The sequence below is a fragment of the Euprymna scolopes genome, chromosome 19 (genome assembly GCF_053919585.1).
Source record: "Euprymna scolopes isolate OS-2025 chromosome 19, ASM5391958v1, whole genome shotgun sequence".
NCBI classification, from domain to species: Eukaryota; Metazoa; Mollusca; class Cephalopoda; order Sepiida; family Sepiolidae; genus Euprymna; species Euprymna scolopes.
This window is the reverse complement of record NC_136500.1, coordinates 60,946,377-60,962,699: the sequence shown is the minus strand read 5'-3', so window position 1 is coordinate 60,962,699 and position 16,323 is coordinate 60,946,377. Positions and strand designations below refer to the sequence as shown.

Genomic DNA, 16,323 nt, shown 5'->3' with positions numbered 1-16,323 from the left:
CTGACTACTCAATATGCTAACTTTTAACAGAAATCGGAAATGGCTGCCGTTTGCCCACAGAGTCACTGAAAGGCGGAAAATGATTTGCTCTCAACCACTCTCAGCTGAGTACCAAGTTGTGAGGCATCGTCCTGTCTTAAGAGTACAAAACATTTCGGGTGAATGATTTCCGAACATTACTTGGCGATGGTCTGAGAGAGAAAAAGACGTTCAGGTTATTATAGAGATGTGATACTATAAGGTTTTATCTTCGTTATGATGTTGGATAATCTTGTATTGAGGAAATTACTACAAATTACTTTGGAATTCTCATTAGGAAGTTAAAAATAAGATAAATATTTCATTATTTATAATATTACACATTCAGAATGTGTGGTTTGATAAGTCATTCGGTGCAACTGACAAGATTTTTTTTTTTTTTTTTTACTTGAGAATCACCGCTTATCAAAGCCCGAAGGCCACTCGAGGATAAGGGTTAATGGTGTATATTTGGTAGAATTTAATTATTTATGGGTACGGCTCAACAATAACTTTTTTACATTGGATTTGAAGGCTACCATGTTATATTCAACGGGGAAGCAGGACAGTGGAACAGTTCCACAGAAGGGCAGTTCTGGGAAAGAAGCTTTATTCATGGAATTTGCGTTTAAATTTAGGCACAGATAGAGAGTTGGGGACATCATATATAGTAGTTGTTGCTGGTTGAGTGTTTTTGGTAAAAGTTTGGCAAGGGGGGGGGGGACCATAGATTGGAATTCAGCCAAGCACTTGCCATGAAAATAGCAATAGAGTAGAGACCATGAAAATAGCAATAGAGCAGAGACAGCCTCGCAACATGTCTTCTGTGGGAAAGAAGTTGTAGGGAAGAGAAAACAGTATCACCTATTAGGTTTCAAAGATGGTTTTGAACTCTATTAAGGTTAGAGAGGGCGTGCCAAGCAACTCCTGCTCAGATATGGCAAGAATACTCCATTTTAGGGCGTACCTGGCTCTTATACAGATAATGGATTGCACCGACAGTGAGCTACTTACTGGAGTGGTAGAATGATTCAAGCATTTTTCCAACAATCTTAACAGATTTGATGTACGTGTTCCATTTCAGATCAGGAGTGAAGGTCAGTGCCAGAAACTTGTCAAGACATGGTGCTTCCCCAAGATGAGAACCATTCATTTCAATTGGGCTGTGATGGGGGTCAGAGGGATTATGTTATCAAGATCAGCAGAGAGATAATCAAAGATCTTAGTTGTTGCTGGCTTTTGAAGTGTTGCTATAGCTTGTGGTGTCGTTTGCATAAATGTCTACGAATAATCTAAGAATGTGATTTGGGAGATCATTGATAAAGATCAGGAAGAGAGTTGGGTCCAGGATGAAACAGTGAGGGATGCCAGCGTTAATACTAATATATATATTAATAGTTCTGATTTCTGCCCATCTATGACTACTCTTATAAACCTATCAGAGAGAAAGGATTTAATAATTGAGAGTAAATTTCTAGCTATTCCATAGCTGGCGATCTTGTGAAGTAGATCTTTATGCCATACGCTATCAAAAGCCCTTGATATGTCAAGAGCTATTGCTCTAGAAAACAAAGCTCCTGTCAAGAGATTCACTAATTCTGTGTGATATTACAGTTAGTACATCAGCTGTAGATCTTCCAGAATGGAAACCATATTGCATGTCACTAGGCAGGTGATTTTTGCTGAGGTGGTTGACAACTTCTGTTAATCACAGATTCCAGCGACTTACTCATAATGCATAGGAGACTGATTGGTCTGTACTAAGAGGGAGATGACCAATCTCCGGAATTTTAAATACGGAGCAGACTGATGAAGTTTTCCAGGATGCTGGGAAGCATTTCTTCATAAGGCAACATTTTGTTGTTTATTTCACCTGTTATCCCAGGTGAGAGTAGATGGATCTGATTGGTTAATGTAATCAGGTGATAAAGAAAGGATTTGAAGTTGAATCCGTTTCAGACAAAATCTTCATTTAAAGTCAGAACGGATAGTCTGCTTACACTCACTTCAGATAATCCAGCCAAAAATACCCGTTAGCTAACAAAGTGGATCTAGGTTTCTGTTAAGTGAATAAAGTGTATTTTAAGATAAAATTGTGTTTACTTCTTTAAGAACATGATCCAGTTACTCATCCTAAAGAAAAGAATCAGAGAACTGGAGTATTGTTGCCACATCTGAGGAGGAACTGCTCGGAACACCCTTTTCAGCCTCGACAGGGTTCAAAACTGGCTTCAAAACCTAGTAGGTGATGTTCTTTTCTTCTTCTTGTAATCTCTTCCGCACATAAGAGATGTTGCGAGTTTATCACAACTCTATTATTTTTATGCCAAGTACTCAACTGAGCTTCAATTTTTGTGACTCCCTCCCCTGCAAAACTTTCACAAGAAAGTGTCTAGCTACAACCACTGTCAACAATTTCCTTCACTCTGTATATGTGCCTAAATCTAAACAAAAATTCCATGAACAAAACTTCTTTCCTAGAACTGCTTGTCTGTAGAACTCTGTACCACGGGCCTACTTTCCAACTGATTATAACATGGTTATCTTCAAGCCTAATGTAAACAAATTTTTGTTGAGTTGCCTCCTTAGATAATCAAATTCTGCCCAATTTCCATCACTATCGACATCTCCACTGTTGACTCACCAATCACCTGACACTCATTCTCTTATCCTTGAGTGGCCCTCAGACCTTGATAAGTGATGATTTCCTTGTGAAAAAAAAAAAAATATTGGCTTTATAATAACAAGTAAAAAAAATTATATAACAGAAAACACTTACCTTTTTTACACGTCTTCAAAATCAATCTTTGTTTTGTTGTAGAAACTTATCAATGAAACATAAAATGAGTTCTAAAACAATTTTTTTTTTTCCATATTTATAAAAATTAAGACATTTTGATGCATTTTAAAAAATATTTATTCAATTTTTTTTTCTTCCTGGTTTTCCCAGCAGCAATTGTGACTGCCAGGAAATCTGGCTGTTTGCAAACATTTATTCAATGGCACAAAGGAGAAAGAGTCTGTCAGGTTTGCCATTTCAAAAAAAAAAAAAAAAAAAAAAAAAATTACAACTTTAAAGTTGCATACCCTGTGGGATTTTCTTTCATTTCTTTGCGTAGTGTGACAAATTCACATTTGTTTATTTATCTTAATGCCATATATATATATATATATATATATATAAACACACACACACACACATTTACTAGATCATAGAGTGTATATATATTTGTTTCAGTATTTACTTCAACAGAACTCAATACACAAGTAGAGCTGAGCAATAGTACTATGAAAATATACTTATGGCAAACAAGTTACACAGAAACATTTGCATTTCTTTCTTAATGGAACAAGTCTCAGACTCTTCTCTTTGAAAAGAAATACAAACTTTTCTGTGTAGCTTGTTTGCCACAAGTATATTTTCATACTACTAACACACACACACACACACGCACACAATTAGTTTTAGGATTTCCAAAGTGTTTAAGATCTTTCATTTCTTGTGATTATCTAGCTCCACCCCCACATTTTCATTCTAAATTCCAACTGAGAAAAAAAAACAAAAAAAAAAAACTCAAGTGTGGCTTTTCTGTTTGAAGGAAGAGGTGGGAGCATGGGAGGGAATCAAAATCTATTTTTTTTATTTAATTTATATTGCACAGCCAAGACCTACACAATAATGTGCAACCAGTCGATTTCTACTCTACAAAAACAAAAAAAATAATCAATTGCATTCTTTAATGAAGTGGGGAGGGGGAGGATTCATCAATTTTAAAAATTATTCTAGAATTATTATCACATTTAATTGAACAACTGCTGTCATGACGGTTGCTATAAGCACCAAAAAGTGCACACAATATTTCTATCATAAATTCTTTCTTCTCTAATTCATTTCTTTAAGAGTTTTGAGCCAAAAACTGAACGACAAATTTCTTGGTCATTTTTGTTCTAACAAAGTGAACACACAAGAAGAAGAAGGATGAAGTAACAAATAAGGAGGGGAGGGAGAGGAACTTGTGCTTCTGTCATGGAGGAAATGGACCAAAAAATTAAGCTCACCCTGCATATTTTATAAGATTTTCCAGGGTTCATTGCACCCATCTGTACTCTTCCCCCTTCAAGGTCACCTATATATGTGTCGGTTTTCTATTTACAAATTGGGAGAAATTTGGCTTCACACACAAAAAAAAAAAAAAATTAAAGGGGATGTAGACCGCCCCCCCCCCTCTCCTGATTTTCTCTCCGAATTTGTTACATTGTAAATTGAAGGCAGTGATAATCCAATATTCTGAAGAGATTGGATTTCACGAAACAAGTTGCACAGATCTTCAGGCATGAAAAAGATGTTCATTTACTTACTAAGCTCATTTCTAGACTGGCACAAGGTCATGTGTAAAAATGATGGAATCGTAGTAAAAAGGAAGAATGGTCCAACGATAGAATTTTAGTTGGAGAGAGGGTTGGCATGCTTGCCTGTAGGGAGGAAGAAGGTGGAATCATAATTCAAAAGAAAATAGAAAATACTGATGGTTGTTGGAGAGTAACACACACACACACACACACTGAACTGTCATTCTGTCTGGGCAAATAAACTTGCAATGTATTAATTCAAGAGTGGTAATAGGTAAGTAAGGTTTTAACTCCATTTTACAAAGAGACAATTCTTCTCCCAACACACACCCTGACAAATAAGAGAGAGAGTGAGGGAGGGAGTTTGGGACAGGTTAAGGTTATTTTGTCTAAAATCACAGACTATTCATCATCACTTTTTTTTGGAGGGGAATCGGAAAAGAAGGAAAACAAATTCTTTCATGTTTTCATTCACATAGACAATTGCCTGCATGCACACACACAAAAAAATCTAAACAGATGTAATTTTTTTTAGAAAAATGTACACAGAATTTAATACAAATCCAATCAAGACAAAAAATAAATAATTGTATGATGCAGCATCTCTCCCCGTTGGTCTCTCTCAATACTTATCTGTATAGTATTTACAACAACAATTACGCACACATATACTAATCTTCTCTATAACAAAACATTACGATTAAATGACAGAAAACAAAACACAAAAGTCTTTCAAACTTAATCATTTGCTGTCACAATTTTTTGTTTGTTTTTTTTTGCTTTTTAAATGTTTTTTTTCTATTTATAAATCTGGAGGGGAATTATGGAAAGCGAATTCTTGAAAATCTGTTTCATTATTGAAAAAAAAAAAGAAAAAAAAAATGACAAAAACCTCAAAGAACTGAAGAACTTGTTGAAGAACCAGTTGCAATGCATTTTAGAATTCATTTCTGATGTCTTTAAGCGCGCAATTTCTTTTTTCCATCTGGACAAGTAAGAGATTTGTTTCATCTCTTATTTGGTTTAATAAAGAAATTAAAAAACAAAAGTGGATATTTTTCCTTCATCTTTCACTGCATAAACAACAAGTCGTTCCAGGTAATAACTGCCCACCACCCCCTTTTCATCTACCTCAAAATGTCAGTCTCGTTGATTGTTTTAGCCGACTTTGCTTTTTATTTTTCCCTTTGTGCACAATTGTATCGTTTGCTAAATTTCACAAAAATGTGCTTGCTCCCCTCCCCACCCTCTTAATAAAAATCACTTTTACAAAAAATAAAAATAAAATAAAAATAAGTCAGTCTTATCGATTGAAGAATCTCCAATTGTCATTAAATGAAGTCAATGAATTTCAAAACCTTTTTTTAAAGTCATCTTGACTCAAACCCCCATATAACAAACAGTCCCTCTCTAAAAAAACAAAAAGCTAAAATAAGAATTTCTTTTCTGTAAATCCTAAAAGAAAAAGGTTTTGCTTTTCCAAAAATATCAAAAATTGCTGAGAACTTAGCGGATTTCATTTCATAAAATTTTAAATTAATCTGATTTTTTTTTTTAAGTATCGAATTTATCTGTAAGATTTTTCTTTGAATTCATTTTCATGTTTTTGTAAGAATTGTTTTTAATTATCAAAACAAAAAATTCTTTCCTTTTAATGGATTCAAGAGAAAACACCAAAATAACATCCAAAATATATATTTTAAAACTCTAATCCATTAATGAAATAAATGCTTTTTCTTTTTTTTCTTCTTTCATTATTAAATTTCATCAAAAGCTAAAATGTGCATCTCAAATAATCATAGACTTTCTCACAAGAAAGAGTCCTTATCTCAAAAGAGATAAGCATGACTTGGCAAGCACTATCTCATTTTTTTTTTCCGGTCCCATTGTTTTTTTTCGGTCCCATTGTTTTTTTAACAGAGAAAAAGGAGCTTCTATATTATACAAATGAAAAAATATTGAATTTCAAATAAAAGAAATGATACCTACGTAATTGCTATTTCGCAAATACTAACATATCCAAAAATTACGGAAAACAATAACTTAAAAAAATAATTATTAATGAAAAACTGTTTTTGATAAAGTTTATACAAGGAATAAATGTTGTCTGATATTTTGAATTACGTTCATCACGTGACGTAAGCAACAGAACTTAATTATCTCCCCTGTCAATTCATCTTTTTTAGTAAGCGTAATACAGTGATTTTGCTTCCTTCACAAATTTTTTTTTCATTAATAATTATTTTTCTACCTTATCGTTTTTCATAATTTTTGATATGTTACTATTTGAGACTTAAAAATTATATAGGCACCATTTGTTTCACTTAAAATTCAATCTTTTTCGTTTGTATAATATAGAAGCACTGAGAAAAAAAAATATGCAAACCATTGGTCCTGGTAGACAGCTTTCTAAGGAAGGGAGGTCACTTTTCAACTTCATAATCAAGGGTGTTAATTCTCACTGATTGGGGCTCTGTGGATTTTGGTATCTTTGTTGTTCGGAAACCAACAATTCCTCTTGTAATAAATGCATTGTCGCCAGCAACGAGTCCTTCTCTTTATTTGATGTTTGCACTTCTTCTTCCAAAAATGAAATCCTCTCAAGTAACTTCAAATTTTCCTGCTCTATAGACTCCACATGTTCCGCACTCAAATGTGTCTTGCGTTCAGTGAAGCCATCGGATAACATGGATAAATATTTGTTCGACACGCACCGGAGCTGCTCGTTCTCAGTCTGCTGACCGACCAAATCGGCCTCCAGTTTTTCCAGTTTCTCGGATGCTTCTGCTTTCATTTCATCAACCATTTTCTCAAGTTCTGCATTTCGCTTCCATAATTGTTCCATGACACGATTGCTGTTTGAAATAGCTGCGCGGTGAGAAGCAGCTATTTTCTCATCTTTTTTCTCGTCAGTGTTATCTTTTCCGTTAAATTCACGTTTTACACAAACATTATTGGCACCTGAAAAAAAGAAATTAAAAAAAAATATATATTTTATTCAGAAAATGATGACAAACTTCCATCAACATTAAACGATAACGAACTAAACTTTATTACGGCACAATGACTTTCACAATTTGTTCCACTATTATTGCATTCAAAAAGTCAAATTGATTTATCCATTAGAAAATTATTTTTCTGCTGCTAGTGCATTGTACACATCAGAAATCTGTAATTGTGTATATTACAAACCAGACTTCTCAATGTCCAGTCGGTCTCGACTGACACCTGAGGTCACTGTCCGAATATGTTGAGCATCATTAAAAACACTTAGAAACCCATTAAAATTGTTTTTTATGGGTTTTTTTTTAAAATAGTATTTTCAAGTTAAATTCAATTTTTGTGATATTTGTTTAAATTGTTAGGTGAAAGTACAGAATAGTTACAAAACACCCTCCCTGGGTTAAGAATGACTTTCTAAATAACATTATTATTTCAGCGTGGTAACTTAGATATATAAGTACTCGCCATTGTTGATCCAGCCATACCAGATATTTACGAGAAATCCAGTTTGTAATATTCAACAGAAACGATTCAGACAATGCACCAGTACAAAATTTTTTTCCATAACCAAAAATAAGTATTTTTACTTCTATATTCCTTATGAAAATCAAGCAACCTATTATTATGCTGTCTAATTTACATGTGAATATGGTATATACGAAATCACTATGTAAGTTAGTTGGAGAGTAAGAGTCACTCTCACAGTAATGTTAAAAACTATTAAAGAGTGGTTGAATCAACAGAGTGATAGGAGGCAAGAGAAATATACGGAAAAATAAGTGACTTCTTCAGTTAATTATGAATTATGGCTAATTAGAACAACTAAAACAGAACTTTTTCAAATATATCTCAATTCCAGAACTAAAGTATATTGTAACATGTATTTTGTGTTATTTAAAGTATATCGGGGGAAAGAAAAGTTTTACTCGCATTTAGATTAAGTTGTTTTTTGGCACATCAACCATTTTCGTGTTTTTTAATATCTAATTTGATTTTTTTTGCAAAATGTTTTTCATCGCTTTAAATATTTAACCATAGTGTTTAGTTTGGTTGTTTTTTTTTGCTTTTTCAGGACATGATTTAATTTTGCAAAGGGAAATGAAAAAAGTAATAACAATGTGTGGTGCTTTTTAGGCCAGGAAGCTATTATCTTCAGACAGTTTGATCTGATAACATCAAGTTATGGTGTAGAAGCGTAAATCAGATAACTGTCCCCCCCTCCCCACGTTTCATGCCATCAAACACTTTGTTCAGCAATTTATGAAGCAGATTTTACTCTAAAGTATTTCATTTATGGGCACATGCCTTTTTGATTTGATATGTGTTTACTCAAATCATACACATGCATACACACCTTCAATACGCACTAGTTACCTGTCCTTGTTGTAATTTCTCGTTTTCCCAACAGGTGGCATTCTCTACTTCTGTTTCTCTCTCTATTTCTCTTCCTCATGTGACTGTCCATGCGAACACTCATTTCCACGCCTCGACAGGGCGTCTACCTTTCTCAAGGTAAGAATGAATACACTAACTCGCACATGCAGTATGAACTCTTGTGATCACACATGCAAACATCCAGCCACATGTATGCACAAAGAACATTCTAACTCTGTACGTGTATACACAATGAACTCAACGACCATTTTACTACATGCACACTAGTTACATTCACAAAAATTCTTCTAAGTACACACACACGTGTGTACGCAAACACATTCTGTATTGTTCAATACTTCTTTGTGTAAATAAATAATCTCTGTACATATGTGTATAAGTAACTGCTTTAGCGTCCTTCATTTTAATGTTCTTCTAAAATGTACTCGTAACATGCTTTATTGTTGATTGTTTTATTACACTGACTGAAATATAAATGACAACCTTCGACCCTCTAGTAATCGAACAGGAAACCTTCTCAATAATCAGTGTCACAATGCAGCCTACAAAGTGGGACCCAGTCTATAACCAGCAACAAAACTGCTCTGGTGTCCTCCACACATTTCTATATTAATAGTAGCACTAATCTAACATTTTGTATAATAAATTCAGAATTTTATACTGACTAAAGAATCAACATTTTCCTTTATTTAAAAAGGATATATATATATATATATATATTAGTCGGTAGAACATTTGAATATTCTACCTATCTATGTATCTATCTAACTAGATAGATATAAAAATTTTTTTTAATTGAAACTGGAACAGAAAAATAATTACTTTTCTGTTATATTTCTATTTGTGTATGTCTGTAAAAGGCTTTTTTTCAAGAAGCGGTCGGTCGGCTCACAACTTCTTAAAACTTTTTATATCACATAGAAATCATAATATCTACGAGTTAATGGAGGTCGCCTGTCTATTTAATTTGCTCGACTTAAAGATAAATATTCAACATTTTTCGCTCGCCGCATATGGATTAGGCTTTTTCGTATAATAAAAGCAGTACTAATTCTGGCGGTATTTTTCCGGTCACAATCGCCGGAAATGTCCGAAAGCAATCAGATTTGATCAATGTGGAAATATTTTCCTTATATCAGACAATTGCTATTCAATTTGGACAATCTCCTTGTTATGGGGAGCTGCCCCCCCCCCAACATCTTGGAAAATAAAGATAAAAAAAGCGTTCACGCAGTAAATAAAATACTGTCCTACAGTCAAAGTTGACCTCATTAACTCATTTAAACGTGCACCTGCCAATTCTAAATAGTTAAATAAATTCAAATATGTTTTCATTAGTATGTCGCGGTGGCCCAATGGTTAGCGTTGCACTTTTTTTTTTTTTTTTCACACTTTAATTTCCAACTTTGCCGCAAGGGTTCGGGTTCGATCCTCATACTTACCTACCAAAACATTTTTTTTTTTTTACTTTACCCCCCCCCCGGAGTTTTGATTTACCCCAAACCACACACACCTCCAAACACCCGGGCAATGCTGGGTACCCCCCGCTAGTATATATATAAATATCAATACACATGGACGATAAAACCCTTTGGATAATCAAATTTCAACAGTCATATTTTAAAAACCAAAGCACTCCAAGTCTTCAAAATACCACCGTTTTGTTCAGAAATGAATATACTTTCAGATGAATTAATAATAATGTACATTATATTTTTTTTAAGTTTTAGGCAAATAAAGTGATAAAAATGTTATAAAACAGCATTTTTGGTAAGATTTTTGTAACGACCCCCATCGATTTGTAAATGTCCGTACTGTGTTTGTATTAAGAATTTTTTTTTTTTTTAATTTGGAAACTAGCCAAAAGAGATGTCAATTTTAATAGTTTCAGGTGTCCGAAATATATTTGACCACTCGTTTTTTCGTTCTCCATTGAAAGAATGAATGTATATTGTTTTGTCTTGTGGTATGCAGCAATTTAAAAACATGATATCCAGAGAAAAATCGTTTTTAGTTTGAATGTAGACTGATGTAATATTAGTAATAGCATCATCATCAGTAGCGGCAGCAATAGCATGGTGTAAACAGACGTTTTTTTTGTTGTTGATTTTTATTCCAGATCGATTTTTTTTTTTAAATCGAAAATCTGGTTATAAAAAAAATTTCTTACATATTTAGTTAGAGCTATTTTGTTATCAACCATATAAATATTTTAAAAATTTGGATAGTAGTCACATCTAAAAATATTGTTTCATTTAGAACAACAGAAGATGTGAAATATTTTTATTTTTGGTTCACGTGTACAAGCGCTACAACCCTTTTATATTTAATTTTCGTCTTTTTTATGTTTTCAGCAGATTATTATTGAATGGAAACTAATCTACCTGATTAAAAAAAAAAAAAAAAAAAAAAAAAAAAATGCAAAATCGATATTTAAATATTTGTCGGCGGTGCTCAGTTAAGGAACAAAAACGGTAGAAAATACGAAATGTAATTAAAAATAAAAATCAAATTCATTCAAAATTTGTGATCAATTTGTCAACTTTGGCAAAAACGTTTTTGTACTTTTACAGTTTATTGCCGAAAATGGAGACACCATTTTTTTTCAGGCACCTGTCGTTAAAATCAGAGGGAGAAATCAGTATTTTTAGCTATGACCAAAGCAGGAAATAAATAACAAAAAAGATTACAAAATTGTTTTATTAAAATTGTTTTATTAAAATTGTTTTCCTATGCAGACTTTTTAATATCTTTACAATTATATTTTTAGATATTTTTATGCATTAACTGTTTTGGTTTTCAATGGTGCTCGCCCAGTTTAAACAATTATGACTATGACATTTTCATTTCCTGTTTTTAATAATAAAAATATATATACGTTTCATGAAAAACTTTCCAGTTTTCATTAATTAAATCAAAACATTTCCAATTAAAATATTACGGATATATGTTCTCTTTCACTTTCTTTATTTACTTTTTTTTTCGTACTTCTTTCCAAAAGTAATTAATATCTAGTTTAATTTTTTTGTTATTTATTTCCTACTTCAGCCATAGTTTAAAATACTGATTTCTCCCTCTGATTTTAATGACAGGTGCCCCCCCCCCCAAAAAAAAATGATATCTGCATTTTCAGCAATAAACTGTAGAAGTACCGTTCTTTTTTTTGCAAATATTTAAATACTTTGTACCTTTTCCAAGGTCATGTTTTCTGTTTGTGACGTCACTTGTTTTAAATAACATTTATTTTTGTCTGTCTGTCATAATTCTTGTAAAGTTTCACGATAGATGTCAAACACTCTTAACAAAACAACAAAAAAAAAGAAACTCGCTTAATCTTATGTCCAACCTTAGATACAAGTAGCAAGGCTCCTCCTAAAATCATAGCCCTGACAATAACACTATCAGAGTGGCAGAGCTTCCGACCAAACAAAATTCCTCGGTAAGCGTCAAAAAGACTTTTCCTTAAAAGAAAAGTGCACATGATTAATCTCTCATAAAAAATAAATTGGTCAACTATCCTAAAATGCTAGAATGGTTTCGAAATGGTGAATTATTTTACATTAAATTTATGTGAAATCAACCCCCCCCCCACTAAGTTTTAAAATTGTTTTTGTTTTGTTTCTATCAAGTCTTCAGGACATATAATTTCCCTTAGCCCTATCATTAACCCAAAGTTAGAGTGGCAATCTCTCCACCTTCTCATAATTGTACAAAGACCCTCTTAAAACCACATATAATCGCCTTTTAGAAAAAAAACAAAAAAACTCTCAGGATTTATCTACCATAGAAAAAAAATGGGTTAACTACCTTAAAATGCTGGAATGGTTCAAAATGATAAATCATTTTACATTAAATTCTAAAATAATTTTTGTTTATCTTTCATTAAAGTTTTTTTAAAGTGTTCTCACGTAATTGTCTATAAAGTTAGAATCACATTTTGGAGAAGCGGTCAGATGGGGAGGGGTAATGGAAGGTATTAATGTAGATTAATAGCAAAGAAATATTGCAATATATTCATTTTTAAACAGTCCTAGATTTAGATTTCAGTTTTTTGTACATAAAATGCATTACAATTCAGCTTTGAGTTCTCTAACTTCTTTTCTTTTAATGGATACATGGTATTTTTAAGGAATTGCAGCATATTTATGTGCATTTACTGCAGATTATTTGGAAACCATTCATTCCTGGAGATTTTCAGTAGCATATCCTGGTCCCTTGCACAGAAATACACTTACATAGCAAATTTCATTGCTTAATCTTGTGTTTTAACAAAGATGTAGCATTTTTACTGAAAAAGTAGTGCAAAAAATGTGATAAAACACATATGGTCTCAAAAAGGGGGAAAATATCCAAATGTGTAAAGCACAAAAAATACTCAGAACTTCCTTAATTTTAATCAGATTTTAAAAATTTAAAAAGATTCTTTCCTAGCTTATCAAGCTATTTCTATGTATGCCATTACTGAAATATGTTAAGCCATTTCAATTTTTTCATGTGTATTGTTAATACACACACATTGTTAATACACACACACACACATTGTTAATACACACACATTAATATACACACACACACACACATTGTTAATACACACACACACATTGTTAATACACACACATTAATATGCACACACACACACACATTGTTAATATACACACACACACAGCTATACAACATTACTGTTAAATATTTGGACAAATTGTTTTGTTTTTTCATTACAGAAACAGATTTGCATTTTGAAAAAAATTTTTGCTCTCGTTATCAGCCATGATTGGATAGAAGTATTAAATAATTTTAATTTTTTCCCTAGCTATCATTGCCATAGACGTGGCGCAACAGATAAAGGCATTAAGTGTAATCAGTTTTAAGTGATGACAGTCTTCTGGAGATTAAAGGTTCAATCCTCACTACAGGCCATAATTACTTAACATTTTTACTCGGTCATGGTTGATAGAACAAGAACACTCTACGCTATGGATTAAACATAAAAAGTTCAGTTTGAAATTACATACAAGTCATCCTCTCTTTTCAATTGACTAACCTTAATTTAAACCTTCGCCACTTCTTGTTTGGCAACGGACGCAACGGCAAAGATGTCACTTTTTTTTTTTTAATGTTCTCTTCCTCCTTCACAGTATAGGTTCCAGCCTGCCTGCCTACCTACTGCCACTTTTTTTTTTTTTTGCTCAACATACCTCCAAACACCCAGGCAATGCCGGGCACCTAGGCTAGTTCTCCATCAAACTTGGAACGACTGAAGTAACAGCTGCGATTGTGAATGGGTTTCAATCATTTGACTTTAATCCAGTGATTTATATCTTTAAATTATTTCAAAGATGCTATCACAGAATCCCCAAATGATTCCTATAGCGACCATCACAGGCAACACAGAGGTACACATTTTGAGTATATTATTGGACAGCGATAAAACAAAGATTGTTTGACATTAAGGATTGTAATTCAGTTTGGTTTGGTTTGGTTTTACGGCATATCAACCTTTTTTTTTTTTTTTTTGGTTATTTAATGCCGAGTTCCAGTTTTTTGTTTTTGGAATAGATATTTTAATTTAATCAGTGAGTCAAATCATACTTTTTGTATCATTAGGTGATGTGCTTCCTTCCTTTTTTTTTGGGGGGGGGTGTAAAGTTGGATTGAATTAAAGTTATATTCTTTTATATAGATTTACTTTTTTCAGAAATGTTAGTATTTTGTTGGAGTTTATTTTTTTAAATAGTTCTTTCATATTGTTGACATGGTAATAATTTTGTCGGATATGCGCGAGATCGCCACAATCCAAAAGAAAGTGTTTTACTGTAAAAGGTTCTTGGCATGCAAAACATTCTGGAGGGTCTTCTTTTTTTTTAGCAGGAAGGAGTGGGTTATGTGCGTATGTCCTATGCGAATACAGGACAAAATCACTTCCTCTCTATGTGATCTTCTGGCATCTGGTAATCGTTCTTCTATTGTGGGTTTGATCTTGAAAAGTTTATTATTTGGACAGTTATTCCATCTTTCTTGCCATTTCTTCATAATGAGATTATTTATTTGTTGTTTGTAGTCAGAATGTGGAATTTTTATATTGCTTTTAGGGAGTTTTAAAGCATTTTTGGCAGCTATGTCAGCTTTTTCATTGCCTTGAATTCCAGAATGACTGGGGATCCAGCAGAATTTGATACTTTTGTTTTGTGAGAGAGTGTGTATTTTTTTTAGCAGTTTGATGAGTAGTGGGTTATTTAAATTTTTATTCTTTAAGGATTCGAGTACCGATAGGGAGTCTGAAAAAATTATAAAATTGTTGTGGGTAAGGTCAGTGATGAGATCTAGTGCCATAGGCTGTGGCTTCGGCACTAAAAATTGAGGCATGGTCTGGTAGTCGCTTCTGTAAGGTAATGTTAGTGGATACGACTCCGCATCCGGTTTTGTTGCTGTCTTTGGACCCATCTGTGTATATGTGCTGATGGTTTGGGTATTTTTCCTGAATGATAAGGAGTTTTTCTTGATAGGTTAGTGGATGGCTTTGATTTTTTGGGAGGTTATTTAATTCAAGGATGATTTCAGGTTGTTTTAGTAGCCAGGGTGGAAGGCTTAGTTGGTTGACATTATGGATATTGGTGATTGTGATACCTGCATCTTCTACTAGTGGTTTTGTACGGAGCCCAAAAGGTTTTATAGCTTTTACTTTTTGGTCATATAGATTTTGGTAATTTTGATTGAAGGTACAGTTAGAGGTTGGATTTGTTGGTTGTGATTTTTCTCTATCATAGAGCGAGTAATCTAGTGAGTTTGCAATGCAGTCGTAAGCAGGATTGTCTGGGCAAGAGAGGATTTTGGTCAAGTATTGCAAGGCTAGTTTGTCGCGTCGAATTGATAATGGGGGTTCATTGGCTTCTGCATAGAGACTATCGATGGAGGAAGTTCGGAAGGCTCCCAGCGCAAGCCTGAGGCCCTGATGTTGAACGGTGTCCAATATCTTTATATACGACTTTCTGGTGGCACCGTAAATGAAGCTACCATAGTCTAGTTTCGATCGCACTAGTGACCTATATAACTTTAATAGGGTTTGTCTGTCCACTCCCCAATCTATGTGGGCAATGACCCGCATTAGCTGTAGGGTTTTATTACATTTATTTTTAAGATGTTTTATATGAGGGATGAATGTAAGTTTTTGTCTAGTATTAACCCTAAGAATTTATGTTCATTTACAACAGGAATCGGAATATCATTTAGTTTTAAAAGAGGATCTGGGTGCAGTTTTCTTAGTTGACAAAAGTGCATACATTTTGTTTTGTTAATGAAAAATTTGAAGCCATTCTTAGTTGTCCATTTTTTTATTTTGTCAATGCATTGTTGAAGTTGACGCTCAATTATATGGATATGTCTTGAGCTATATGCAATTAAAAAATCATCAACATATAGAGAGCAATCCACGCCTTGGTTTATGCATCCAACAATACTGTTAATTTTTAGGCTGAATAGTGTTACCGACAAAATACTTCCCTGTGGAACTTCCGTTTCCTGTTCCTTGATGTCCGATAGGCACGTTCCTACACAGACATT

The 16,323-nt window shown here is 33.3% G+C and overlaps 1 protein-coding gene across 4 annotated transcripts in view; it reads right to left on the bottom strand.

Annotated features, from left to right (window-relative positions):
• Positions 1-6,047: 6,047 nt before the first annotated feature.
• Positions 6,048-16,323, bottom strand: part of LOC145303654 (bridge-like lipid transfer protein family member 3B) — a 305,183-nt gene continuing 294,907 nt past the window's right edge. For all 4 annotated transcript variants that reach the window (XM_080145223.1, XM_080145224.1, XM_080145226.1 and 1 more), the window contains one exon: positions 6,048-7,329. In XM_080145223.1, the coding sequence (XP_080001349.1) occupies positions 6,827-7,329 (503 nt within the window). In that variant the 3' untranslated portion in view covers positions 6,048-6,826. The remainder of the gene's footprint in view (positions 7,330-16,323) is intronic.